Source organism: Cervus elaphus, chromosome 5, assembly GCF_910594005.1.
Source record: "Cervus elaphus chromosome 5, mCerEla1.1, whole genome shotgun sequence".
Lineage (NCBI taxonomy): Eukaryota > Metazoa > Chordata > Mammalia > Artiodactyla > Cervidae > Cervus > Cervus elaphus.
In genome coordinates this window covers 55,258,777-55,286,481 of record NC_057819.1, presented here as the reverse complement: position 1 = coordinate 55,286,481, position 27,705 = coordinate 55,258,777, and the positions used below count along the sequence as shown (strand labels likewise).

General features: G+C 37.6%; 1 protein-coding gene across 1 annotated transcript in view; it reads left to right on the top strand.

Annotated features, from left to right (window-relative positions):
• LOC122694162 overlaps positions 1–27,705 on the top strand; it is a 250,506-nt gene that overhangs the window by 218,700 nt on the left and 4,101 nt on the right. The window contains exons 4-5 of the mRNA XM_043902519.1: positions 5,962–6,055; positions 17,995–18,093. Of these exons, the coding sequence (XP_043758454.1) occupies positions 5,962–6,055; positions 17,995–18,093 (193 nt within the window). The remainder of the gene's footprint in view (positions 1–5,961; positions 6,056–17,994; positions 18,094–27,705) is intronic.

Here is a 27,705-nt window from a genome sequence, read left to right as displayed (position 1 = left end):
CCAAACACAAGCTGAAATATGTGGTAGGATACATATATATTTGTAATTCTACATTTTGTGCTATTAATATTTGGTGACTGACAACAAGTTCACTGGGTTAAAGGAATCGGCTAGTAGCATTATTATGGACTGCATATTTGTGTCACACCTGATTCACATGTTGAAACCTTAATGCCCAGTGTCTTAATATTTGGATGCAGGGCTTTGGGGAGGTGGTTAGACTTAGATGAGGTCATCAGGTGGGATGGAGCCCCCATGATAGGGTTAGTGTCTTCATAAGAAGAGTAAGGAACCCTAGCGCTCTCTCTGCTGTATGAAGGTATAATAAGATAGCTGTCACTTGTAGACCAGAAAGATGGCCTTCACCCAAAACCTGACCATGCTGGTACTCTGACCTTAGACCTCCAGACTTCAGAACTGTGAGAAGTAAATGTCATTTAAGCCATACAGTCTCTGGTTACTCAGTTACAGCAGTCTGAACTGATCAAGAGAAATGTGTTCTGTTTCCTTTTTAGCACAAAGCTTTTCACTAGCTTCAGAGACTTCTCCCCAGCAACATGATTTCTGTATTTTTGTAAGAAAGTGTGCAATAATGTATATTGCTTCTATATTTTTGTCTCCTCTCCTTCTTTAGTATTAGCTTTCACTAAATACTTTCCTCAGGAACATTATTTTGTAATTTTTCTGAAAAAAAAAAAAAAAAAAAAAACCCACAATTGGTTTACAAAAGATGCTGTTGTGCTTTGTTTGGAGATGAAGCAGAAGCCTTGACAATGTTTTATAATTCAAACTGCCAGGGAGATCGGAAGGAATTGAAACACAGGTCCAATAAAATTCAATATCAAGACGTATGTAAAATAACCATTAACAAAGTCTATTTTGTGTTTGCTCTGCAGTCATATTCATTATGTATGTTTATGATATTCTCTACAATATGTAGATTAATGTTTTCTTTAGTACTATTATGCTTCAATAAACTAACTCTAAACAATATTATCTGCTCTTGGGGCTTAGCAACTTCACATTAGTTGCAATAGAAATGCAACTAAAATGCAACAGAAACAATAAAAATCCAGTAATAACAAATGTAAGTAATAAGCACACAGTTGATGTGTGAACATGTTAGTTGAGATGAACTGCGATCTGTTAACTGGATGTTGGTTCTGGTGACTAATCAGCATAATCTTTGTAGTGTATGTGTACACTTAATGCCATAATAATTGGTAAGAACTTCAGAGACTTCTTGTTAGCAAGTAAGAACTTGAATTCTCTTGAAATTCATAGATAATATTACATCTAATCTTTGTGAAATGGATGCAAAGAAACATAATTTTTCCTTTGAAATCACCCGCAGATCACTTGGTTATTCATAGAGGCATTTTGAAGAACACACTTTGAGAAATTTTGGATTAGAACAGTGCTTTCCACGCTCTTTTAATCATACACCCTTTCCAGTAAAATCTTGACTATAAATGTCTGTCTATTAATGATAATTTTATATGTTTACTTCTCTTCCAAAACTTTATGTATGTTTAAAACCGACACAAAATTATAAGTAAAAACAAAGTAAATTATGTTTTAAAAATATTTCATATTACTGACACAAAAATGTGCTTTCAAATATTTATCTTTAGGTATAGTATTTTCTGTCTTGTTAAATTTACTTTATTAATTTTGAAAACTATGGTCAACACTTTGTGATACAAGGACTAAAAGGATTGGTTCTAATTTCAGTTTATTTTGATAATTGGTTTTAATGGATTGTTCTAACTGTGTAGAAATGTTTTCTCACAAAGATATAGAGATCCCAAAGGAGGAAGTATAACTTGGGCTATATTTAAAATTTTTGATAAAATTTTTTATGCCTACTGGGCAATTTCACAAATGTTGTATTAAAAAACTGCTTTCTTCATATTTATTTGTGCTTTCTATAATAGTATTACCATTAATCTATGGCTTCTTTGCAAGAGTCTTTTCAAGACACTTCATTTTTATGAAAATTAGCTTGTCAGAATTATATAATCTGTGAATTCACTTAACTAGCCACTCATGAATGGTGATGCATAGTGATACATCCGAAGACATTGAAAGTATGAGTGAAAGAACCATGGGCATTCATGCAGTGCTTATCTCAAGAAGTCATGTGATTCAGAATTAGTGTCAAGCCACATGTTAATTATCAGTAAGACTTAGTTTCTTTCCTTTTTCTTTTTAAAATAAACAAAGCAATGATTCTAAGATTTTCTTCCCACACTATTATGTATCATTTTGCACACTTCTTGGAATGTCTGCACACTCATTTTGGAAGCCACTTTCTTCATCTATATCTACTGCTGCATCTTGGGATCCATTTAGGCTTGGGAAGTAGCTGTTCTTTAACAGCCAATTCAAAAGCAAATAGTTTAAAGGTTATTATCAACTGCTTATTTTCCTTTATTTTCATCAATAGAACCTAGCATGACTTTTCACTTGGCATATGGTTCACCCAGCCAGAAACTGCTGTTTCCACCCATCTTGCAACTGGCCATTGGTGTGTGAGTGGAAGTCATGTGTGCGACATCCAGGTCGTGAACTTAAAAAGGCCTCTTTGTTCTCCACTTCTGCTTCCCCCTTCCCACTCAACCATAAATCGTTACAACAGAGCATCCAACCTGCAGTCAGTGATGGAAATTATTTGCTGAAGAGAGTAGAGACATCCTGTCACGTAAAAGATAAATAAACTTTTATTTTATTTGAGCTATTGCATTTTGTGTTTCTTATTAAAGCAGCTTGGCATGTTTACCCTAATATAGCCCAACATTTGGATGGAAGAAGAATTTTCAAGGGACATTTGTTGGTAGCTTTCTCACTAACACCTAGAACCAAATGCAAGTGAATTTTGGCTCATGTGTTCTATCTTGACTGCAGATGATAGAATCAGAACAAAAGGGTTGACTGTCTTTGTGGTGCTGGTGTAGTCTCTAAGTCGTGCCTGACTCTTGAGACCCCATGGACTGTAGCCCTCCAGGCTCCTCTGTCCATGGGATTCTCCAGGCAAGAATACTAGAGTGGGTTGCCGTTTCCTTCTGCAAGGGATCTTCCTGACCCAGGAATCGAACTTGGGTCTCCTGCATTACAGGCAAATTTTTTAGTGACTGAGCTATGAGGGAAGCCTAAGCTTCCTTAATTAGCATTAGGAATTTTCAAAATACTCTCAATTTTAATCCTCAAACAACTTTATGAGTTTGGAATATTTATCCCTATTTTATAGATAAAATATGTTTGTCCAGAGGATCTGAAGGCTATACAGTTACTAAGGGAGAAGATCTAAAAATCTAAAGTCCTTGATATCTTTTCATTCTGACTGCTTTTCTAGATCTATTTTGTTAATTAAGTATAGTTGATTTGCAATGTTGTGTTAATTCCAGGTATATAGCACAGTGATTGTTATACAAGTATATAGATATTATATTTCATTATGGTTTACTACAGGATATTGAAAATAGTTCCCTGTGTTATACAGTAGGGCCTTGTTGTTTATCTATTTTATGTATAATAGTTTGTGTCTGCTAATCCTGACCTCCTCATTTATCCCTCCCCCACCCCTCTCCTTCTTGACAATCACAAATCTGTTCTCCCTGTCTGTGAGTCTATTTCTGTTTTGAGATCATCTCATTTATGTCATATTTTAGATTCCACATATAAATGATATCACATAGTATTTTCTTTCTCTGACTTACTGCGCTTAATATGATAATCTCCAGGTCCATCCATGTTGCTGCAACTGGCATTATTTCATTCTTTTTTATGGCTGAGTAGTTATATCTATTTTAAAAATAAAAAGTGTAAATTGATGGGTGGGAGGACAAAGACTTGTCATTTCTTTTTAACAAAGGAAATTTCTGACTTTTTAAAAGATACTGAAGCTCTCTATCATTGTGAATCTACCCTACAAAGAAACAGAAAGGCAGTTTGGTTTGACATATCCAGGCCATTTATTCCATCAAGATGAATCGTGTTTGACCTGAAAACTTGGTCAACATGATCTGCTACTGAGGTCACCATCACAAATAAATACGTCAAGAGAAGTAACACAAAAATCCTTTGATTTATGTCAAGTGCATTAATTTTCAGAGTTGGATGGATAATTAAAAGGGCCTACAAGATTCTCCATGGTATGTTCACTTATGCTTAAATAAAGATGAAGAATATGGTACAGCAAGAGGGAAAATGCACAAATATCAGACATGCGTAATACTTTCTGGTCAGCTCTCAGGTTCCTTTCTTAGTCTTAAAATCTAAGTTCCCTTGATCTCAAGGAAATCAGAGTTTCAAATGAGGAGATGTCTTTTATGCCTCTCTGGCCATGTAGCTTAAACCAGCTTTATGACAAGGCTCAGTAAAAGAAACCAAGAGCAAACTGTTTTTGTTTATTATAAATAATATTGATAAAATGGCACAGGATGCCACTAGTCTGTCTTGGACCCTAGCTCAGGACTATATTCTTCACTTGTTGGTACATTTCATTCAAGTTTGACCATGACTTGAAGGGTCTCCAGAGATAATAAACGTAAGATTGGAACAGATCAGCTGAGAGTAACTCTGTTCTTACAAATCCAATCCCCCCCAACCCCCACCGCCCCCGGCCTTTGGTCTAATTCTCTTAATTACAAATTGGTCATCATTATTCCTCTTTCTGCCTTTTATGATATTTATAGAACAGAAAAAGCAGAAAGATCAACACCAGACTACTAATAATTTTCACTTGTAACATTCAATGAGGTGTAGGTGTTGTGTCAGCTTTTCAAATATTCCAGCAAAAAATTGTTCATTATTACATACAAACTTGACAACTCTTTTTCTTTTTCCCTCCACTACCAAAAAAATATCATGAGAAGAATATGGTGATTGGAGAAGCAGAGAAGGTCTGGGTTAGGGATACACAGGAAGAATCATAGATGTGAGTATTCTAGATGTGTGGAGCATGGTGTTATGAAATCTGAAAGAAGCAATAGGAAGGAAATCAAAATTTGTTTGGCACAAGGGTGATAAGGAAGCACTCGTATGAAGAGCTCAACCATGGGACCATAGTTCAGGAGCAGTGTGCTTATTCCTAGAACCACTGCAGAATAAGGCAAGACCTCAGAAACATCAGGCGACACATCAAGATTCACTAATTTGAATTCAGTTACAAGAAGGATGTGGTTTTAGAGCTCAGCTAGGACACCAGAGAGTCCACTAATTCATTCATTTACTCATTCTTTCATTTTCAGTCTTTCAATGCTTATTTATAGAGTACCAACCTACATGGTAAAAACTAGGGCAGAATACACACAGTGTTAAGCAAAACAGAAGAAAATCACTGTTCTCAAAATTTGTATGCTGATGAATGACTAAGGAAAGGTTACTTTGATTTTGCTAAGTCACATCCGATTCTTTGCAGTTCCATGGACTGTAGCCCACTAGGCTCCTCTGTCCATGGGATTTCCAGGCAAGAATACTGGAGTGGGTTGCCATTTCCTACTCTGGGGAATCTTCCCAACCCAGGGATTGAATCCACATCTCTTCTGTCTCCTGCATTGGCAGGTGGGCTCTTTTACTACTAGGGCCACCTGGGAAGCCCATAGGGATGCTTTAATTCTTCCCAGATAAGAATTATACTGGTTCCAGAGTAGGAAGATACTGAAAGGAAAGGGCTTCAGCATCCTTAGATTTGGGCTTTGGAGAGATGCCAGCAGAAACTCTGGCAGATTATTTCACTGCCTATATCTTCAGAATGGAAGGTTAAGAAATTACATAGTTTGTGTTGAAAAATCTAAATCCAGTTAGAAAATTCAGTCTCCCAAGTCTTCTTTTATTGTCATGATAGCATTGTGTCTTGATGTTCAACATTCCACTTGACTTTGTTATTATAGATCTAGACTTAAATGAAACACAGACAGAAAATGTATAATATTTTGCTCCACTGATGGTTGTTTTTAGAAGCTGTTGTTTAACAAAGCCTCTGTTCAAGCATGGCTGATCTGTTATGACAGTCAAACCTTAATGTCATCCTTCTGCCTCATCACTTATTATGGTAAGTACTTACTATATTCAAGCTCCATGGGTTAAGAGATTCAAACTTAAAGATAAATATCTTCTATTGGCTATTGTAATATAGCTTTCATAGTATCTCAATTCCTGTAACTTTGATAAGCTGACTTATTTATTCCTCTTAACCTTATTTTTCATACCAAAATAGTGACCACCCGTTCAGGAAGTTTCACTTGATAACAGTAAAATCAGAAACTTCGCTAGCCAATCAAACTTCTTGTTGCTTAATGATGAGGGAAAGAGCTTTTATTTCCATTTCCTTAAAATGTTGAATGCTGCTTTCCTTTCTTAAAGAAATAAATTCTCATGGAATTAGCTGGCAGTTTTAAAGACTCTTATGCAAATTGGTAGCAGAGCTTAGGCAGTTATAAAAGAAGTGGATAACTATGGAAAATATGAAGAACAGGAGTGCTTTGACTTATATACATATATGTGGCTGCATTTAAATGTTGAATATGAACCAATAGCTTTGTTAGGGAAAAAAATGAGGTTTCTGAAGTGTATGCAGTGAGCAGAATGAAACCAGTATATTTGCAAAGAAAATATAAGGGAAAGGAAGACAAAATAAATATAGTGGGGTCTTGGAAAAAAATACTGCAACATTAATATATCTTCAAGGGTTAAAAAAGGAAGGTGCTGGGGGAGAAACAACGTCCCATGACAACTTGGGTAGTTTCTGTTTTCCTCTGTTAGAAACAATGGATCTTACCACCACGCTCAAGTCTGTAATAACAGCTTTTTATCACAAGAAAGTCATTCTGGATTTGTATTTTGGTTTAAGCATTTATGTGCTATTTGTCTGTCTTTTGATGAATGACCTATCCATACTTTGGAAATGTAGATTTTATTTTCAAAAACTATTCTTAGGGAAAATAATGGTATATCTTGAGGGGAAAAAAACAGCATAGACAAAAAAAGCACAGCTTTGCTGATTCTGGAATTCTTAGCTCATTTTTCATTTGTTTCAATTATAGAATCTAATTAAACAATAATCCTTGCACATTTCATTGTAAGAAAGATTATGTAGCAGATGCCAAGGTTAATTACTGGACAGTTGACTCTACCAATGAATGGGGGATGTTGTATTTAGATTAGTATAAAGAAAAAAGTATAAACTTACACTTTTTGCATGTGTGAAGTCGTATCAGAAATGTATATGGCTACAAATAAACAATGAGGAATAGACTTCCCTGCCTCCAGGATCCTTAGCTGGGGTTGGCATGCACCAGTTGTTTCTTAGGGAGAAAGCTTAGTTAGCTTGTCTCAGTGCTGGATTGTCTACATTTAGGTGTGCACTCTCATTCCTAGGAGATTGGAATCCAGACATGAACAAGAGCCTACAATACAAAGCACAGCTTTACCATAGAGAATACAAAGAAGCCTGGATTTGGAGTCAAATGAAGCTGACTTACTTGTGTGGCCTTAGATATACTGTATACATCTCCTGGACCCTAGACTCTTTAAAATGGAGAAGTTGGATTCAATGATCTTTAAAATTTTCCCTAACTCTAAATTCTGCAACTTGTTATTTTTTATTTTATTTTATTTATTATTATTATTATTTTTAACCATTTTTGTAATTATAATATAGTGTAATTGCAACAATCAAAGATGGGAGATGAACAAATATAAATGATAAGATGTAAATGATGTGAAAACACATTCAAGAAAATAGCTGTACTCTGTTAACTAAAAGTTAGCTGAGATGAACTGATTAGTTTTGTTCAGCCCAGACCTCAGAGCATGTGTGCAATGATGTTAAATCATGGTTCTGTAGAATCCAAATCTTACATTTCCAAATCATTGCTCAAAATCACAGTTTTGTGGCATTCATATGTTACATTTAAGCAAAATACATTTTTGCCTATGATTCTCATATGTTCTATTTATCTCCATAATAACTGAATCACCTACTGGGTCTTTAATAAACCACCTGGTTTAGTTGCTAAGTCATGTCCAACTCTTGCGACCCCATGGGCTGTAGCCCCCCAGGCTCCTCTGTCCATGGGATTTTCCAGGCAAAACTACTGGAGTGGGTTGCCATTTTCTTCTCCAGGGGATCTTCCTGACCCAGGGATCAAACCCAGGTCTCCTATGTTGCAGGCAGATTCTTTACCAACTGAGCAGACGCCCACAAACCACGTTTTGAGGATTTTTACTCCGAGGAACTTATACAGTTTTCCCTTTGAGGCTACGGAATCTAGATCCAGGTAATTAGCCAAGTTTCTACCCTGAGGTCATGCAGCTAGTTAATTACAACTGGCAAGGGCTCCAACCTCCTCATCCACCTGCCTCGCCATGGCACTGGCCTTTCACTGCACCGTGTACCTACAGCCCTTGCATAGATTACTGGCAGTTTGCCTGGATGGCCAGCAGCTCTCAAACGCTGGTGAGCATCAGAGGCAACTGGAAGGCTTGTGAAAACGCAGGTTCCTGGGCCCTACCCTAGAATTTCTGATTCGGTACTTCTGGGGAAGGGCTAAGGATTTGCATTCCTAATAAGCTCCTAGTCAGGGTCCCCAAACTCTGGGATCTAATGCCTGATGATCTGAGGTGGAGCTGATACAATAATAACAGGATAAAGTGCACAATAAATGTAATGTGCTTGAAACATCCTGAAACCATTCCCCAACCCCACCCTGGTCCATGGAAAAACTGTCCTCCGCGAAGCCAGTCCCTGGTGCCAAAACGGTTGGGGACTTCTGTCCTAGATGGTGTCACTGCTGGTAGAGACCTCTGGCCCTGGGAGAGGTGTCTCAGTCCTCTCTGATAGTTTTTTAAAAGAGTGCTTCCCAAATTTTAACAGGCCTTCAGATCACTTAGGGATCTTGTTAAAATGCAGTTCTGCCTTTCTGATGAATTCATAGATAATGCCAGTGCTGCCTAGATCAGCTGTGCATTGAGGAAAACTCCAAAACATGCTCAGCTGCCAAGTAAACACCAGGAGGACAAACTAGAAAAATGCCAGTTGGGCCAGAAACATATAGAATTCTTCAATTAGAGCATCACTTCCATGCAACTTGTTTTTAAATGCTACCTTTGAGACCCTTCCTGTCCAGCTCTGTATTTATTAGGAAAGTGAAATCAGGTGTAACTTTAGGCCACTGGCATTTCAGAAGTGTGAGTGAGATGGAGTTTGGATGGTGATACTATTATAATCACACCATTTAACTTTAGTAAGAGATTTGCTTCAGTTTCTACTCATAAAAATCCCATATCGGCTCAGTATTTAAAAACAATGCAATCTATCACGGTGTAAATCATCTTCCTCATGCTGTGAGCTTCTTGAATAATGAAACATTGTGAACAGCCTCATCTCAGGACTGTTTCTTGAGGGATCACCGTTCAATTACAATTTAAATAATGGTTATCTTCGGTAGCCAAAGAATCTGATTTTGAAAGTTATTGAGTGTATCACTTTAGAAAACAAAAGCAGCCAAAAACAGAACATGAAAAAAATTCATTGAAGTTACATACTTGGTGGTCTAAGATAGCCAAATTAAATCATTTCCACCATCAATTTCAATTAAGAAACGATTGCTGACTAGAGAAATGTCTAAGAAATATTTTTCCTGGCAAATGAAGGTTTCAAATACATTCTCAAGAACATTTTAATAAATATATTCTTTTACTTGAGCTGTCACAGACAATACCGTATAAAGTTCTGAGAAGACAAGCCATATGATCATCTCCATAAATGTTTAAAGTCTTTAACCCCCATTCTAGATAAAAGCAGAAAGCATAAAAATAAGAATTGATGTATTATACTTAGTGTATGATTTATGTAAAATTATATATTAATCTGATATATAAATTATGTACATATATAATTTTATATCTATCTACCTATCTCTATATTTCTTAGTCCTAAAGCCAGAATTTTACTTAATGTTGAAACACTAGAGGCATTTCCATAATAATATGAAGAAAAGAATGTTCTTATTTAACATTGTACTAGACATATTAGCTAATGGAATCATATAAGAGAGATCTATTAGTGGCATAAAAATTAGAAAATAAGTAAAACTATTTTATTTCTATTTGCACATAATATGGCAATATACCTGAAAATTCTACTAGAGAATCAATGATAAATTCATCTTTTATGACAATCAATAATAACTAAAACAATAAAATAATTCACATATGCAGCAAGGTGAAAAATTAGCATACAGAGATCAATAGTCTTCACATACATCAATTATAGCCAGGATAAGATATAGCGGTTGAGAAACCTCATTCAAAATAAAAGAAGATAAAAATAGTTAAGATAATTTTTTTATTAGTTGGATATTAGGAATCCTGTAACAAAGTGGGAAGTCAAGGTTATATTTAAAACGCTTCTAAATTTTGGAATCTAGTAAACAAAATGTAGACTTCCATCACTATCTCTTCAAAGATACATTAAAGAATATTATAAAAATTTAAAAAAAATAGTTAAGATAAATCTAACAAGAATATGTACAATTTATATGAAAAATAAAACTTTTGAAAGCCACAAAATTTGACTTTGATAAATCAAAAGACAATTCTTGATTTGGGATAGGATTACTTAGCATCATAAATATGTTATTTATTATTTTAGTGAAATTCCAATAATGACCCAAACAACCAGCTTTTGTTCTGAAACCAGACAAGTTAATACCAAAGTTCGTGTGCAAACACAAACATAAGAGAATAGTTAAGAAAATACTAACATAGAAAAGTTATGAGGATTTCACTGGCGGTCCAATGGCTAAGACTCCTTACTCCCAATTCAGGGGAACCCAGGTTTAATCCCTGGTCGGGGAACTAGATCCCACATGCCACAGCTAAGAGTTCACATGCCACAACTATTGATCCTGAGTGCTGCAACTAAGACACTGTGCAGCCAAATAAATAAATATTTTTTTATAAAAGGTAAATTAAAAAAAGAAAAGTTATGAAAGGTGTGGGACTAGTCCTTCAGGCATTAAAATGTAAAAATAAAACTTCTGTAATTAAAACAGTAAATTATAAATAGACAAGCAGAATCAAATGGAAAATTAAGATAGACCCAAATACACAGGAGATGATAAAGGTGTCATCTCAAATCTGGGCTTGAGATGGCAAAAGATAGACAAAGATGAAACAAAGATGGACTTTTTAATAAATGCTGCTTGGACAATAGTATAGACATCTAGGAAAAGATAAAGTTTGCTTCATGTGTCACAGTAGGAACAACTCCAAATGGATGGGAGATTTAAGTGTGAAAAGTGAAACCATGTAAGTTTGAGTGGCTGACTCCCTCTGTAATCTGAGAATAGGTAAAAGCTTTCTGACTATGGCTCAAAATCTAGATGTGATAGAGAAAGGATAAATAAATTTGATTACCTAAAAGTAGATAACTGTGGTATGGTAAAAAACACCATTAAGTTTTTAAAAAAATGATAAATAGGAAGCTAATAGTAAGACATTTAGAAAAAGAACTAACATCTTTAATGCATAAACAACCTTTAAACCTATAAAGAAATATTTTACATTCACTAGGATGATGATAATAAAATAAGACAGATAATAACAAGTGTTGGTGACTGTAGCGAAACCAAAATCCTACATTTCAGTGTGAATGTAAAATGGCATAGAGCTTTGGAAAACAGTCTGACAGTTCTTCAAAATGTTCAACATAGAGTTACCATGAAAGCAAAAGTGTTAGTCGCTAAGTCATGTCCAACTCTCGCAAACCCAGGGACTATAGCCTGCCAGGCTCCTCTGTCATGGGATTTCCCAGGCAAGAATACTGGAGTGGGTTGCCATTCCCTTCTCCAGGGGATTTTCCAGACCCAGGAATTGAACCTGGGTTTCCTGCATTGCAGGCAGATTCTTTACTGTCTGAGCCACCAGGAAAGCCCATCTGACCTGGCAATTCTACTCCTAGTTATGTATCCAAGAGACTTGAAAACATGTCCACCTCAAAATTTGCACACTAATGTTCACTGCAGCATTATTCAAAGTAGCTAAAAGAAAAAAAAAGTGGAAACAACCCAAATGTTCATCATCTGACACATGAATAAACAAAATGTGATCTATTCAAACAATGGGCTTCCCTGGCGGCTCAGACAGTAAGGAATCCACCTGCAATGAGGCAGACCTGGGTTTGATCCCTGGGTTGGGAGGATCTCCTGGAGGAGGGCATGGCAACCCACTCCAATATTCTTGCTTGAAGAATCCTCATGGACAGAGGAGCCTGGCGGGCTACAGTCCACGGGGTCTGAAAGAGTTGGACACGACTGAGCGACTAAGCACAGCACACAGCACATTCAAACAGTGCAATATTATTTGACAATAAAAAGGAATGAACTTCCAAGACATGCTGCTGCTGCTGCTAAGTCACTTCAGTCGTGTCTGACTCTGTGCGACCCCATAGACGGCTGCCCACCAGGCTCCCCCGTCCCTGGGACTCTCAAGGCAAGAACACTGGAGTGGGTTGCCATTTCCTTCTCCAGTGCATGAAAGTGAAAAGTGAAAGTGAAGTTGCTCAGTCGTGTCCGACTCTTAGCGACTCCATGGACCACAGCCCACCAGGCTCCCCTGTTCATGGGATTTTCCAGGCAAGAATCCTGGAGTGGGGCGGCATTGCCTTCTCCGAGACATGCTACCCCATTGGTATTTGGTGGTGGTGGTGAAATGCTCTTTGCTGTTGCCTCTGCTGGCCATTTGGTTGTTCAGTCACTAAGTCATGTCCGACTCTCTGCGACCCCACGGACTGTAGCACGCTAGGCTTCCCTGTCCTTCGCTGTCTCCCCGAGTTTGCTCTGACTCATGTCTGTTGAGTCGGTGATGCCATACCAGTCATCTATATTGTGGCTTGTGCCTCTGCCTCTGAGATACACAAAGAAGCTTCAGGAAGAGAAATTCATTGTGCCGGTAACTCAGGGCAAAGGCTGAGAATCTGCTGGATGAATAGAGATCACTGGCTTCATCAGACCAGGATTCCTAGAACTCAGAGAGAAACCTGAGTACCCAGCTCTTCTGCATCAAGATTTGGCATTTGCTCTCCTTCAGCAGATCTGGGTCAGCAGCTACATTCCTGCCTCCTCCCGGCTTCTCCCACACCTGCTTCCTGCAAAGGTGGCCTGTCTGTCAGGATCCTGGTTTAGTGGTGCCTCTCTGCCCCCCTGGGCTGTTGGGTTGCAGGGTCAAAGATGCTCAGCTAGTCTTCTTACCTTCCAGACTCCAAGCAAGCACCATTCGCTTGCTTCCTCTTGGTTTGCCACTTACTTTTGGAGAATTCCTCAGGATGCCTGAGATCTGCATGGAAATATGTTTCTTCTTAATATCCTTTCTTGACTTAGTTTTAAATTTGGTGGCTATTTTATATAGATTCTGAGTTGAGGCTATGGTGCTTTCTAGTATCAATATTTTTTTCACTTTTTCTGTTTTTAATCTTTGTCATCTTCTCTAGGTATCAGTAAGTGGAATGGTGGGAGAGATTCACTTTATACTTCTGTTTTATCTCTCTCTTGCCACCCCCCCCCACCACCGCCCCCCGCAACACCCTGCTATCATCAGGTTGGTCTTTAGGGGGCTGACTATCCATCTTATACAAAGACGAGGCCAAACTACTTTTCTTCTTCTTTTCTACCTTTTCTTCTTCTGGATTCATTTTTCCCTGTTTCTTTCTGTCTGTCTCTTTCTGTCTTTGATACATATGCTCAGATATATACACTCACTCCAGTGTTAGATCAGAATAGAAAATAAGTTTCTTATTTAGTATAAGGTAAGTACTAAATGGGCTTCCCTGGTGGCTCAGCAGTAAAGAATCTACCTGCAATGCAGGAGATGCAGGAGACATGCCCCAGGTCAGGAAGATCCCCTGGAGGAGGGCATGACAACCCTCTCCAATATTCTTGCCAGGAGAATCCCATGGACAGAGGAGCCTGGCAGGCTACAGTCCATGGGGCTGAAAAGAGTCGGATACGACTGAAGTGACTGAGCACCCACGCGCAAGTCGTAAATACTTTAGGTTAGCAATGAAAAACTCTTTGATTTGGTGGTGAAGCAGAATTAGAGGAAATAAGTAGCACAAAAATTTTTGCTGGGACTGACTTAAGTAATGCTTTTTGAACTCTTATCAGCTGAAGTGGGCTTTTTCCCCTTTTTAAATCTCTGTTCCAGCTGATTACTTTGCAGCGCTGATGTTGCCTAAATAAGGAAGAGATTTGGGAACCTATGTAAATGGACTCGCAATATCCTTTGAAGGACAATGAACGTGAATGAAAGACAATGAAGGACAATGACAATGAATTTTTTAAAAGATATTTCTAAAAAAGTATAGATCCATTTCTATTCAATTGCTCTGATACTGTCATTCAGAAAATATAGATGAAAAGATATCATGTATCTTTGCTGAATAGTTCTTTTGGTTTTCATTTTTTTCATGTGAGTTGAATGTTAGAAAAGTACTTTAAATACTAAAGTCATAGAATGCTTTTCAGATAGACCATATTTCATCCTAATCATTTGCAGGGTTACGGGCCATTGGCAGGGCTTTAGTGTTTCATCTGTGTGAAATAAGGAATAACTCTAGGGTTTTGAGGAGTGACATGATCTGACCTAACAAAGTCACTATGGTTGATGTATATAGAGAATAGATATATTCTATGAATGAATATAAAATTGGAAGATCAATTGGATGCTACTGAAGTAATTCAGGTATGAAATGATGCTGACTTGGGCCAGGGTGGTAACAGGTAGTACAATTGGGAATATATTTTAAAGTAAGATTTGCTAGTAGACAAGATGAGGGGTATAGGAATATGGAAGGTAAGGATGAGATAAAAATTTTTGTCCAGTGCAAATGCAAGAGTGGATGTGCAATGATCTGAGATGGGAAGACTTTAAGAGGAACCGATCATGTGGAAAATGACGAAAACTCCCTTCTGGACAGACTTTGCTGAGATGTTTAGTAGGCATCCACGTAGAGAGGTTGAAAAGCTAGTGGGACAGAGGGATCTAGGTTTCAGTGGAGACATTTGAACTGAAAATATATTCTGGATGCCTCTGGCTTAGAGATGGCATTTAAAGCCACAAATGAGATCACAGCTAGGGAGTGTATGTGGAAGGAAACTGGAGAAATCCTTGGGCACATCCAGTTTCAGAGTTTGAGAGGTAGACAGGGACCATTTAATGGGAGGGATCAAGGCAAAAGAAAAACTAAGGGAATGTGAAATCCTGCTTTAAGAAAGAAAGAGTGATCAACTGTGTTAAATCCTACTGATGAGTCACATAAGACCAACACTGGGTATTGAGCCTTAGAGTTAGCAATGTAGAGGTCCTTGGAGATCTTGAAAAGAGCTGCTTATAGTGACAGGTGTAGAACTTCCCTGGTGGTCCAGTGTTTAAGACTCTATGCTTCCAATGCAGGGGGTTTGGGTTCGATGCCTGGTCTAGGAACTAAAATCCCATGTTCTGTGTGGTGTGGCCAAAAATAAGTAAAAAAATAGAATTAATTAAAAAATAATAAGTGTATATTTTTATTTAATGAGCATCTTCTCTTCCATTAGTAGCCAAGTATCATCAAAACAAACTTCCCTGATAGCTCGGCTGGTAAAGAAAGAATCCACATGCAATGCAGGAGACCCTGGTTTGATTCCTGGATCAAGAAGATCCCCTGGGGAAGGGATAGGCTACCCACTCCCATATTCTTGGGTTTCCCTGGTGGCTCAGATGCTAAGGAATCCTCCTGCAATGTGAGAGACCTGAGTTTGATCTCTGGGTTGGGAAGATCCCCCGAAGAGAATGGCAACCCACTCCAGTATTCTTGCCTGGAAAATCTCCATGGAGAGAGGGGCCTGGTGGGTTACAGTCCATGGGGTCAGAAAGATTTGGACACTACTGAGTGTCTAAGCACACACACATCATCATCATCAAAACACTGTATCTGCTTTGGTCACTAGAATATCCATCATTTAGCTTAATAAGCACTTGTAAATGTTTGTTGAATGACTGATTTCATTAAAGATGGACAAATTTTAATCTTTATTTGAGACCTACTTCTGAGCTCTTATGTCATTCATAAAACATTCAAAACATTCAGGGAAAATTCTTTCCCGGATTTACCATAAATTTACTCTAGATTTATGTGAATATGGACCAAGCTCTGAGCTTGGCCTTGGAATTGCAAAAAAAAAAAAATCAGATGCGGTCAGTCTCCCAAAGAAGTCAGTCATAGCTAGGGAGGCGGACAGATGAATGGACAATTAAAATGCCCTTGGGTTCATGTAGTGATAACAGGGAAGGGACTCTGTGAGGAGGTAGAAGGTGTGCCAGGTGGGCTGGGGGGTGAGGGCAGTGGGAGTGTGGGGAGGTGATGAAGTCTCAGAGCCACATCTTTGAGCCTAGTTAGTGGACATCACCCAGGTGAGGGCTTCGAGGAAAGGCAGACCTCAGAGCAGCCCATGCTGCATGCGTGGAGTGGCACCTGTAGATAAACACATATTCCTTTCTTTGATTTGAGCACATCCTCCCACTCCCATATCTCTCATTCCCTCCAGCTCTAGCCTAGGTTTTTAATTCCTGGTTTGTTTTGCTGCTTTTCTTCCCTTTTCTCTGTTCTGCCTCCTCGTTTATGGCTGACCTCTCTTCCCAGCACAGTGCTCTCTTCGATTTCCTCTACAGAAACTCATTTATTTGATTTAAACTTGAGTTGAATCTAATTAACTTCTTCCATATGCAGCCCTGATGAGCATTGCCCAGACTTTCATGCCTTCTCCTCTTTTCAGAGGGGCCCCAGACCTGTTCTGTTCCTCTTTCCTCCTCTGCAACTTCATCCTAGCTTTATTCTCCAGCAAAGTCCGACTACCTGAAGTGTCCTAAATGTGCCATCTTGTTTAAATCTTCTCAACGCCTCCTATGCCCAACTTGAGCTTCCTTCCCAACACACCCTCCCCTCCTCTGGGGAGTTAAACTCACTCCTATTTTGCAAGATAATTAATATACATCACCTCAACTACAGTGTATTGTGAAGATAGACAAAGTTAAGTTAAAGTAACACACATCATCAAAATCTGTGTAAGTTAACGTAACAAAGGTTTATTTCTTGGGTCTGTATAGGTCTGGGAGATGATCTTGGGATGACATGTTTTTTGTGGCGGTTCAGTATCCCTCAGGATCTTTCCATCTTGTATCCATTCCACATCAACAAGTGTTTCCCCAACCACTGGGAAAGATAAAGACTGGATGGAGAATTGTGAACTGGCTCTTAAATGCTCCTGCCTGGAAGTGACACCTGTCATTTCTGATCACATTTCAGTGGCATGTGTCCTTGCATATGTTCAAAGAGAAAAGGGCCCTGAAGGAAAAGAGAACAAGAAATCTTAGTGATTGTTAGTAATTTTTATCTTTGGGGATATGTTGGTAAATGGTGTTTGTGGGGACCCTAGAGGAAATTTTGCTATTGTCACTATCATCAGCAACTTATTTACTGGGAACATAACGTAATTTACCTCTGCCTTGCTTCCCCAGCTATAAGACCAGGGTCATGATGACAGTAAAAGTGCTTAGAACTTAGCACAAGTTGAGTTATCAGAAAAAAACCATTATTGATTTGTACTGTGCAGCCTTCCTTGAGCTGTCTGCCTCATCCCATCTTGCAGAGTGAAGTATTTTCCGTTTAATGTTTTCACTCTTCCTTGTGTACAGCCAGAGATGGTTGCCATTGCCTCATAATGTGTTATTCTTAGATGAGAGTGTGTGTTCCTTAAAACTAGGGTGTTTTCTGTTCAACATTATAGTCTGGAATCTAGCACAGTGCCTGTCATAGAGGAGATGCTCAATATGTATGAATGAGTAAGTGAATAAAGAATGAATGAATGAATGAATCTGTGGTTTCAAAGCTCTGTGCTGGGGATTAACAATGTTTGGCCTTACAAATATCTCCTACTTTTTTTTTTTTTTCCCTAGAGTTCTACTCTCTGATGATATTATCACTCCTAAACTGCTTGTGTGTAATCTATGGACAGAATGGAAGCATTCTTGACCTGGATATTGTCATCTTTACGGGTATGTTTTCTCCCCTAAAGAACTCAACATCTTTTTCCCTCGGTGTGGTCCACAGACTAGCAGCTTTGGTATCACCTGGGACGCCTGTTAGGTATAGAATTTCAGACCCCACCCCAGAATTGCTCAATCAGAATTTGCATTTTAACAAGATTCTGGCTGATTTGTACGCACATTAATGTTTGAGAAACACCGTTCTACCATACTTACTCAAGGTATCAGAATGAGCTTCTCTGCCCCCTACACACGTGGGTTAGGGACTGAGAGAATGCAGTTATCCTAAAGTTGTGTGGGGTTGATATTGTTAACTCTGTCTATTACTGAGGAAAAGAACTTGCTTCTAATTGATCAAATATTAGCAGACTATGTTTAGTATGGGGGGAATGATGGATTTAGAAATGCCTTGTTCAGGAAGTTGAGGGGTTTGCCAGGCAATTAGTATTTAATGCCAATTGGTTTATCATTTCTTCTTCATTGGACATACAAAGCATACCTGAGAGCTTTCCAGATTTGGGAAAGTTGTGGAAGTAACAGATGGCTTTTGCCAGATGGTTTCATGATATGTAAAGTTGAGCTGTTTCTTCGTAAATTAGTTGACCTTAACATTGTAGAAATCTTTATATAGGTTCTGTGCAGTTTGAGAAAGAGATCAGGCAGCTGGGCTTCCTATATATCCATAAACTGGGCAGTCATTGTTATCCTATGTAAAGACCTTGAAAACAGTTTTTAAAAGTACTCACCAAGCGTATTCCCTGCTGTAAGCATCTTTCATGTGAGTGGCTGGGAGTGATGTGTAATATCTGCCTTGGTTCAAGGCAGACCATGGGCATGCCACAGTTGGTTCACATGTAAGTGAAGGACAATAAGGAAGCTGATAGAGTTTAGTCAAAGAGTGATTGGTGCTGCTTAAAATTTGTTATTTCCCGAACCATCCAATGACAAATTTCACAAGAAAGTCCTATTTTCTTATCTGTCTTGAAGCTCCATGTAGAAGGAAATCTCCCATCATCCCTCACAATGAGTAACATGATTCAGCATAGTCAACATTAGCACAGGGTTATATGGGGAAATTTTCCTTTCTATATGAAAAGTAGCCAGAAAATTTCCCATAGCTTCAGGATGACTGGTTAAAGGAGCTAGTGTAGGATTCTGATATGATTGTGTATAAGTGTGGTCCATGGCTTTTTAATAGCAGACTCTGCCCCAGAATCATCAGGCTAGTTTTGAGTCTGAAAATTGCTCCCTTGTTCTTAGTAGCTGTGTATTTCTGCCTGCTGAGATTGCTATGCTCATTTTGTTTCTCTCACAGACAAAAAAGTCATTAAAGATTTATGGGACAATATATTCATAAGTAAGTGGTAAACATCCAATATTATCTATCAAATAAAGAAGCACATGCCAATTTTTATCACTTTTTTGCCTTCTTAGCTGTGCTTGCTCACTCAGTTGTGTCCGACTGTTTGCAACCCCATGGACTGTAGCTTGCCAGGCTCCTCAGTTCGTGAGGATTCTCCAGGCAAGTATACTGGAGTGGGTAGCCTATCCCTTCTCCAGGGGGTCTTCCCAACCCAGGGATTAAACTGGGGTCTTCTGCATTGCAGGCGATTCTTTACCAGCTGAGCCACCAGGGAAGCCCTTATTCCCACTAGCATAGCTATAATTAAAAAGATAACAAATGCTGTCAAGGATGTGGGGGGTCAGAAAACCTATATTTCTGTGAAAATATAAAATTATATGGCTAATTTGAAAACAGTTTGGCAGCTTTGACAAAGTTAAACATACATTTACCGTACATTTCAGCAATTTCATGCCTAGACATCTATCCTGGGTAAGTGAAGACATATATCTATGCTAAAAAAATTGCATACAAGGGCTCACAGCATCATTATGCCTAATAGCCAAAAGGTGGAAATAGTGCAAATGTAAGAAAATGTGGTATGTTCATACAATGGAATCCTGCTTAGCAGTGAAAAGAAATGAAGTACTGATATGTGATGCAACATGGATGAACCTCAAGAGCATTATGCTAAGTGAGAGAAGTCATACTCCTAAATGTGTGTTTACGTGAAAAAGATCCATCACAAATATATAATAAAGATGCAAAGTGGATAACTAGCTGCTTGGGACATGAGATATGGGGTGAAGACAGGGATTAAGAGCTAACGGGCATGAGGGATATTACTGGTGTGATGAAAATATTCTAAAATTAGATTGTAATAATAGCTGCACAACTCAGTGAATTTACTAAAAAATTGTTGCACACTTAAAATGGGTGGATTACATAAGTATGTAAATCATACCTCCATAATTTTTTTTGGAAAAGCATGTGAATGATTAAAACAAGTAAAATCTAGGTCTTGTATGTCATCTTGATATCCACTTGGGTGTATTATTGTTGGAACTTCCTTGTAATCTTAATATTCCTACAGGTCCCAAATGATTCCCAGCCTCCATCAGAACGTCTCTCTCCTCATCAACATTTGCAGGATGCAGCTATAAACCCAGGCAGATTATGCCCTTTGCAGCTAGAAGATGTATAGAAACTTTCTAAAAAATAGTTAGTTATCATGTTCCAACTGCCAATGGGCCTGAAATTCACTCTTCTCCTTATTTCATCCTATTCATATTTCAGATCTCAACTCAAACCGTACATCCTCAAGGAGTTCTACCTTCTTCATTATGCACCCTTGCCTGCCTTCACATTCATAAACTAATCCTTTTGTTGCAGTGACCATCTGTTGTTAGATTTTTACTTTGTTCCAGCCAGGGATGCCATTTGTTACATTACTTTTAGCACAGTAATTCTCTGATACAGTGTCATTAAAATTTATTAAATACTAATTACCTGGGACTTTGTTGCAAATGTAGATTTCTATGTCTTACCTATAGGACTTCTAGTGGGTGACTTACAAATGAGTCATTTTGATGAGCTCAAATTATGCTTCTGTGTATGTAATATGTAGTCCGTGTACAGTTTTTGAAACATAGAGATACACCGCTGAGGATGGAATCCATTAGGATATTTTTTTCAGTGTAAGTTTATTGAGGTATATTTTACACATCATATCATTCACCTATTTAAAACACAATCTTATGATTTTTTAAAGTGAAATATAGTTGATATGCAGCATTGTGTTAGCTTTAGATGTACAGCAAAGGGACTCAGGTTTATGTTTCTGTATATGTGTAGGTGTATATACATGTGTATGTATATATATGTGTATGTGCATGCTAAGTTGCTTCAGTTGTGTCTGACTCTTTGAGACCCCATGGACTGTAGCCCGCCAGGCTTCTCTGTCCATGAGACTCTCCAGGTAAGAATACTGGAATGGGTTGTCACGCCCTCCTCCAGGGGATCTTCCTGACCCAGGGATCAAGCCCAAGTCTCTTATGTCTACCTGTGTTGGCAGGTGGGTTTTTACCACTAGCACCACCTGGGAAGCCCATGAAAGTGAAAAGTGAAAGTGTTGTTCACTCAGTAGTGTCTGATTCTTTGTGACCCCATGGACTGTAGCCCACTAGGCTCCTCTGTCCATGGAATTCTCCAGGCAAGAATATTGGAGTAGAGTAGCCATTCCCTTTTCCAGTGGATCTTCCTGATCCAGGGACTGAACCTGGGTCTCTTGCATTGCAGGCAGATTCTTTACTATCTGAGCCAGGAAAGAATATACATATATTCATATAAACTTATGTGTGTGTGTATATATATATATGTATATATATATTCTTTTTCAGATTCTTTTCCATTATAGGTTATTACAACATATTGAGCAGAGTTCCCTGTGCCATACAGTAGGTTCTTAATGTATATCTATTTTATATGTAGTAGTATGAATCTGTTAGTCCCTAACTCCTTGATTTTTTAAATTAAACTTACCAAGTTGTACAGCCATCACCATGAATCATTTTAGAACAGTTCTATCACCCTGATCATCTTTCTTATGTCCCTGACTTCTACTTTCTCCATCTGCATCTCACTGCCCTGCTCTAGGCAACCAATACTCTACTTTCTTTTTCTATAGATTTGCCTTTTCTGAATATTACAAAAAACTGGAATTCTACAATATATGGTTTCTTCTACCTGGCTCCTTTCCCTGAGTGTAATGTTTGACAACTGGTTGCTTAAGAACTGAAATGTCAATAACAAGTGAAAGAAAAGGCCTAGGACAGACATCGTGACATGTATCAATGGCTTCTTCCTTGTTGTTGCTAAATAGTATTCTGTTGTATGGGTATACTACATTGCGTCTATCCTTTGTTAATTGAGAGACACACATTGCTTCCTGTTTTTGGCTATTATGACTAATACTGATATGAATATTCATGTGCAAATTTTTGTGTAGATAAATATTTTCTTTTTTCCTGGGTAGATACCTAAGAATGGACTTGCTGGGCCTCATAGTAGTTTATTTTAAATATTATAAGAAATTACCAAATGATTTTCCAGTCGGCTGTATACTATTTAACATTCCACTCACAGTGTGGGAGGTTTCCTGATTCTCCACTTTCTAGGCAACACCAGTCATTATCTGTGTTTTTGTTATAATGGTATCTCATTGTGGTTTTAATTTACCCTACTGATTAACGACATTGAGAATCTTTTCACGTTCATTCATTTATTGTTTTTGGTGAAATCTCTATCCAAATCTTTTGGCCATATTTTGATTGGCTTGTTTTGTGGTTCAGTTGTAAGGGTTCTTTACAATGATGTATTCTAGTACATATTCTTTATCAGATGTGTGTTTTGTGAATATTTTTTCTGTTTATGGCTTGTTTTTTCATTTTGCTAATGGTATATTTTGAAATGTAAGAGTTTTGAATTTTGAGGAAGTTTATTAAAAATCAATTTATTGAAAAACTTTATGGACCTTAATTTTACTGTTATATTAAGAAATCTTTACGTAACCTAAGTTCTCAAATATTTTCTCTTATATTACCTTCTAAGATGTTTATTGATTTAGGTCTTTAATCTATGATCCATTTTGTGTTCATTTTTGTGTATGATATGAGATAAGATCTAAGTTCATCTGTTTTGCATGTAGATATCCACTTGCCCCAAAATCATTTGTTCAAAAGGAAAATGAGTTTTATATGTAAAAAATGATATGTCCATTTTATGCCAACACCACACTGTCCTGATAACTGTAGTTTTAAATTAAGTTTTGAAATCAAGAAGTCAAAGTCTTCCTACTTTGTTCTTCTTTTCAAAACTTTTGGCTATTCTAGGTCTTTTGTGGTTTTATATGACTTTTAGGATCATTTCATCAGTTTCTGGCAAAAAAAACCTACTGGAATTTTAATAGATATTGTCTTGAATTTATAGGCCAACTTGGGAAGAATTGTCATCTTATGACTAATGAGTATTTCATTTAATGTAGATAGACTGTCTCTCCAACCATTTATAAATTTCCTCAGCAATGTTTATAATTTTTAGTGTACAAGTCTTCAACCACTTTTGTTAAATTTATTTCTATGTATTATATAATTTTTAAAATCTCACTGGAGTATTTGGGATCTATCATGATCAGAGATGGTTACTTAGATATGATCAGTGGTTATGTCTGATAATGTAATAACAAGTAGTATAGTTTTACTTTAAAATTTTCTTCATATTTTCCAAATTTTCCAGAAGTTTCATGAATTCTTTTTGTAAAGTTAGTGATGCCCCCAAACATAATAAATCATCAGTATGTAAAAGGAAATATGTAAAAGGAAAAACCTTAATGATAGTAATTAAAGCAATTATATACTACACTCCTACTATATACCAAGAATCTTTCCTATGTTCTTTACATATATCACTTCATTTAATCATCTCAATGACTTCATGAATTATCTCTATTATAATGCCCATTTTATTGATATGGAAACTGAGTCACAAAGCAGTTAAGGTACTTGCCCAAGGTCTCAAGGCTTGTAGTAATCTGAACTGGCTCTAGATTCCATGCTCTTAACCACTGAATATTGGAATAAAATCTACCAAAATATTATTACTAAATATCTCTGAATAGGTTACCATAAATAATTTAATTTAAAACACTTTTTGGAATTTTCTAAATGAGTGTGAATACTTTTATAGATAGAAAAAACATTGAAAGTATCATAAAATAATTCAGTGGTGGACTCCATCACTTGGAATGCTTTTCCTTACCTGTCCTATCATCCTGAAATTCAGTCAGCAGTGGTGACCCAATGAGTTTTAAAACATTTTATCTTTCTTTCTCTGTGAAATACCTAATCTATTACTGTAATCAAACTTTCACATTTAAATCTTGTATTACTTTACCCAAACCAAAGGCCATTCCAGTAGCAATTTCTGTAGTGTAATCAAAGGAAGTGCATATTAACATATTTAGACAAACAAAACATAAATAAGGAAAGCAAAGAAAATTCAGGTATTAAATTTTATTTTGAAAAAGACATACAGCTCATTTTCTTTCATTCATACACTATTAAATGAACTCCTATGTAACATTTAAATTGACATTTTCACTCATGTTTCTTCTGTTTTTGTGTCTTGTTAGTGAACTGGCATTTTAATGTCCCAAAGTCATAAGGTTGCTAGAAAAGCCTTGTAGACTATAATTAAAAATTGCTATTCCGTTAGCTGTTTTGCTCAGCAAAGGCATAGGGCACAGTCTTTTAGAGACATTGCTCCTGAGATGAGAATAAAAGATTTTGACCTTTTATTGCAGCATTCATGAGTTGGAAGAACTTCATTTATTTTAGGTAAAGAGCAAATGGAGCATTGGCTATTTTCAGTAATTCAAGAGCAGCTGAAGTCACCTATGGCTTGCCAGTCAATAGTCTTTTGTAATGTTTTCCATTTAGAAAACTATTGTACTTGTCTTTAAAACATTAGTGGCTCTTAGCTAGCAATTTGAACACATGCACATACACACACACACACACACCCACCCCTATGTGACAGCAGTCCAGGAGCTGGTGAGCTATCCTTATAAAGAACACTACCCTAATGTGTGAAAATTTTCCTCTTTCTCCCTCAGAAAAGACATACTCTTCAAAACTAAGAATCATTCAAAGCTTGACTTTAAATGTAAACTAACTAGAGCCTTGAGGCTCCATCTAGTTCAGTGTTTTAATGTGGAGGAAAAAAGGCCTAAGGTCTATTTGATATTAAATGAACTCTGTAAGCACAATAATATTGTGCTTGCTCATATATAAAATTAAGGGCATGGCTAATCTCGGCATTGATAATCATAGAAAAGTGCTAAGAAAGGATTTCGCCACTTCCACTTTAGTCAATAAGTCACATACTAAAGTTATATGTAAGCGCTAAGAAAGCTAAGTCCACTCTGATTTGTTTAAACCACATGCAATCGCAGACACCTAAAAAATATGGAAGTTCACACGTATCTTGAACTCTACAGCCTGAGAAGAAGCAAATCTTACTCTAGGAAGTTCAGTTACTAGGATTCACCACTGCTGCTCTAAACAGTCGATATAAATTGCTGCATAATTAGCCCAGCTGCAATAATCCATCGATCCGAGAGACAAGCTGCAGAGAACTGAAGCCATGGTTCGATACAGCCCACTCTGGAATACCTCGGAAAACATGTGCCTGGCGGACCTGGGTGGAATTACTAGGGGATGTAGCTTTGCCACGTGGTTTGCTTCCACCTTGGAAGAGAGTGCAGCGATCATTAAAAAGAGAATTCAGAACAAATAGAAAGGTCTGCTTTTAAAGGTTTGAAAGTACATGAGGGTGGGCTTGGGAGTGTATTACTCCTGGTCAGAAAGACAAAGGCAATGCCTCCCTTAAAAGAAAAAAGAAAGACTTAGGGGTGATGGAGATAGTGGGGCAGGGGAGACAATGTGTTGAATTCTAAAGCAGCATGGCAAGAGAAAATCCAAGTGATATTAATAATGTGTGAAAATTATGTAATTTCTGAAGGCTACCCTTGGAGCAATCCACAATATGTTTTTAGAATCAGAAGTGTCAGACACATTTCCACAAAACCAACTTCCTAACTCATCAAAGATAGAAACCTTGGAACTACATGCTGGATATGTCATCTCCAAGAAATATACAATGATTGTTTTAGAACCAAATTTCTGTGTTATTGGTGGCACATGTAATAATTCAGCAAAAATCTCAAATGGAGATAAAACAGAGCTCCTTTATCATAGTATATTAAATGTGATATAAACTATGTACAAGATCAAGAATAAGATTCTGTAATAGACCAGTAATTAGGAAGATTCAACACAGTTGGACAAAGCTACCACTTTCAATGGGCTCCTTTTAAATTCTGCTGTGACTTGTACAGAAAGGTCATGGATTAGTGAAGGTAAGAGTGATTTTTATGTGATCACTGACAGAAAAAAACTTTATGAAATCTAACTATGTGTAGAAAGAAGCTACATAATTTATTTTGCACTAGATTCTTCAGAAAAATCTTAAGTTCAAACATAAAGCCTCCAGAGTCAATGTGTTTGGAAGAAAAGAGATGAGCTCGTTAGGGTAAATCTGGTTACCAGTGGATGACTGACCAGCATAATAAATGCTCTTTTGGGAATAGAGGAAATATTTGAATCAGAAAAAGTATACAGTCTTGTATATGCACCTGATTTAAAAGGAAGATGTAAGAAAGTATTTAGTTTCTAGATATGAACTTGATAGATGTTAATATTGTTATGTTCCTAAGAGATGACATGGACCTCTTTAAGAATTTGGAATAGTGATCCAAAGTGATGACATTATAAAGTCTTTGTCAGTATGTCATGAGATTGGCTGCGACATGTCCAAATTGCCTGCATTGGGATTGGGAATGTTGGTAGAGTCTTTTTGGTGGATGTAATGAAGAAGGCAGCAAGCAGTAAGGGAAGGAAAAGGCCAAGCTAGTAAGCAAAAAACTGCATGGAAAGACTAAAATAAGGAGAAGCAGGCAATAATAGTCTAGGAAAGTGGTTCATATCAAGGGGCAGTTTTAACATCAAATAGGAGGAGATTTGTCTAATAGATGGAAATGAACTATCCTGATGGAACTAGTGATAGATAATTCACCTTCCAATGCAAGAGACGCAAGACAGACAGGTTCGATCCCTGGGTCAAGATGATCCCCTGACGTAGGAAATGGCAACCCACTCCAGTACTCTTGCCTGGAACATTCCATGGACAGTGGAGCCTCTTGGGGTACAGTCCACAGAGTCACAAAGAGTCAGACACAGCTGAGCACACGTGGAGGGAGAGGAGCAACCTCAGTTCAGTGCTCAGTCGTGTCCGACTCTTGGTGAGTCAGACCGCATGGACTACAGCACGCCAGGCTTCCCTGTCCATCACCAACTCCCGGAGCTTCATCAAATTCATGTCCACTGAATCAGTGATGCCATCCAACCATCTCATCCTCTGTTGTCCCCTTCTCCTCCCGCCTTCAATCTTTCCCAGCATCAGGGTGTTTTCCAAGGAGTCAGTTCTTCATATAAGGTGACCAAAGTATTGGAGTTTCAGCTTCAGCATCAGTCCTTCCAATGAATATTCAGAACTGATATCCTTTAGGATGGACTGTGTGGATCTTCTTGCAGTCCAAGGGACTCTCAAGATTCTTCTCCAACACGGCAGTTCAAAAGCATCACATCTTCGGGGCTCAAATT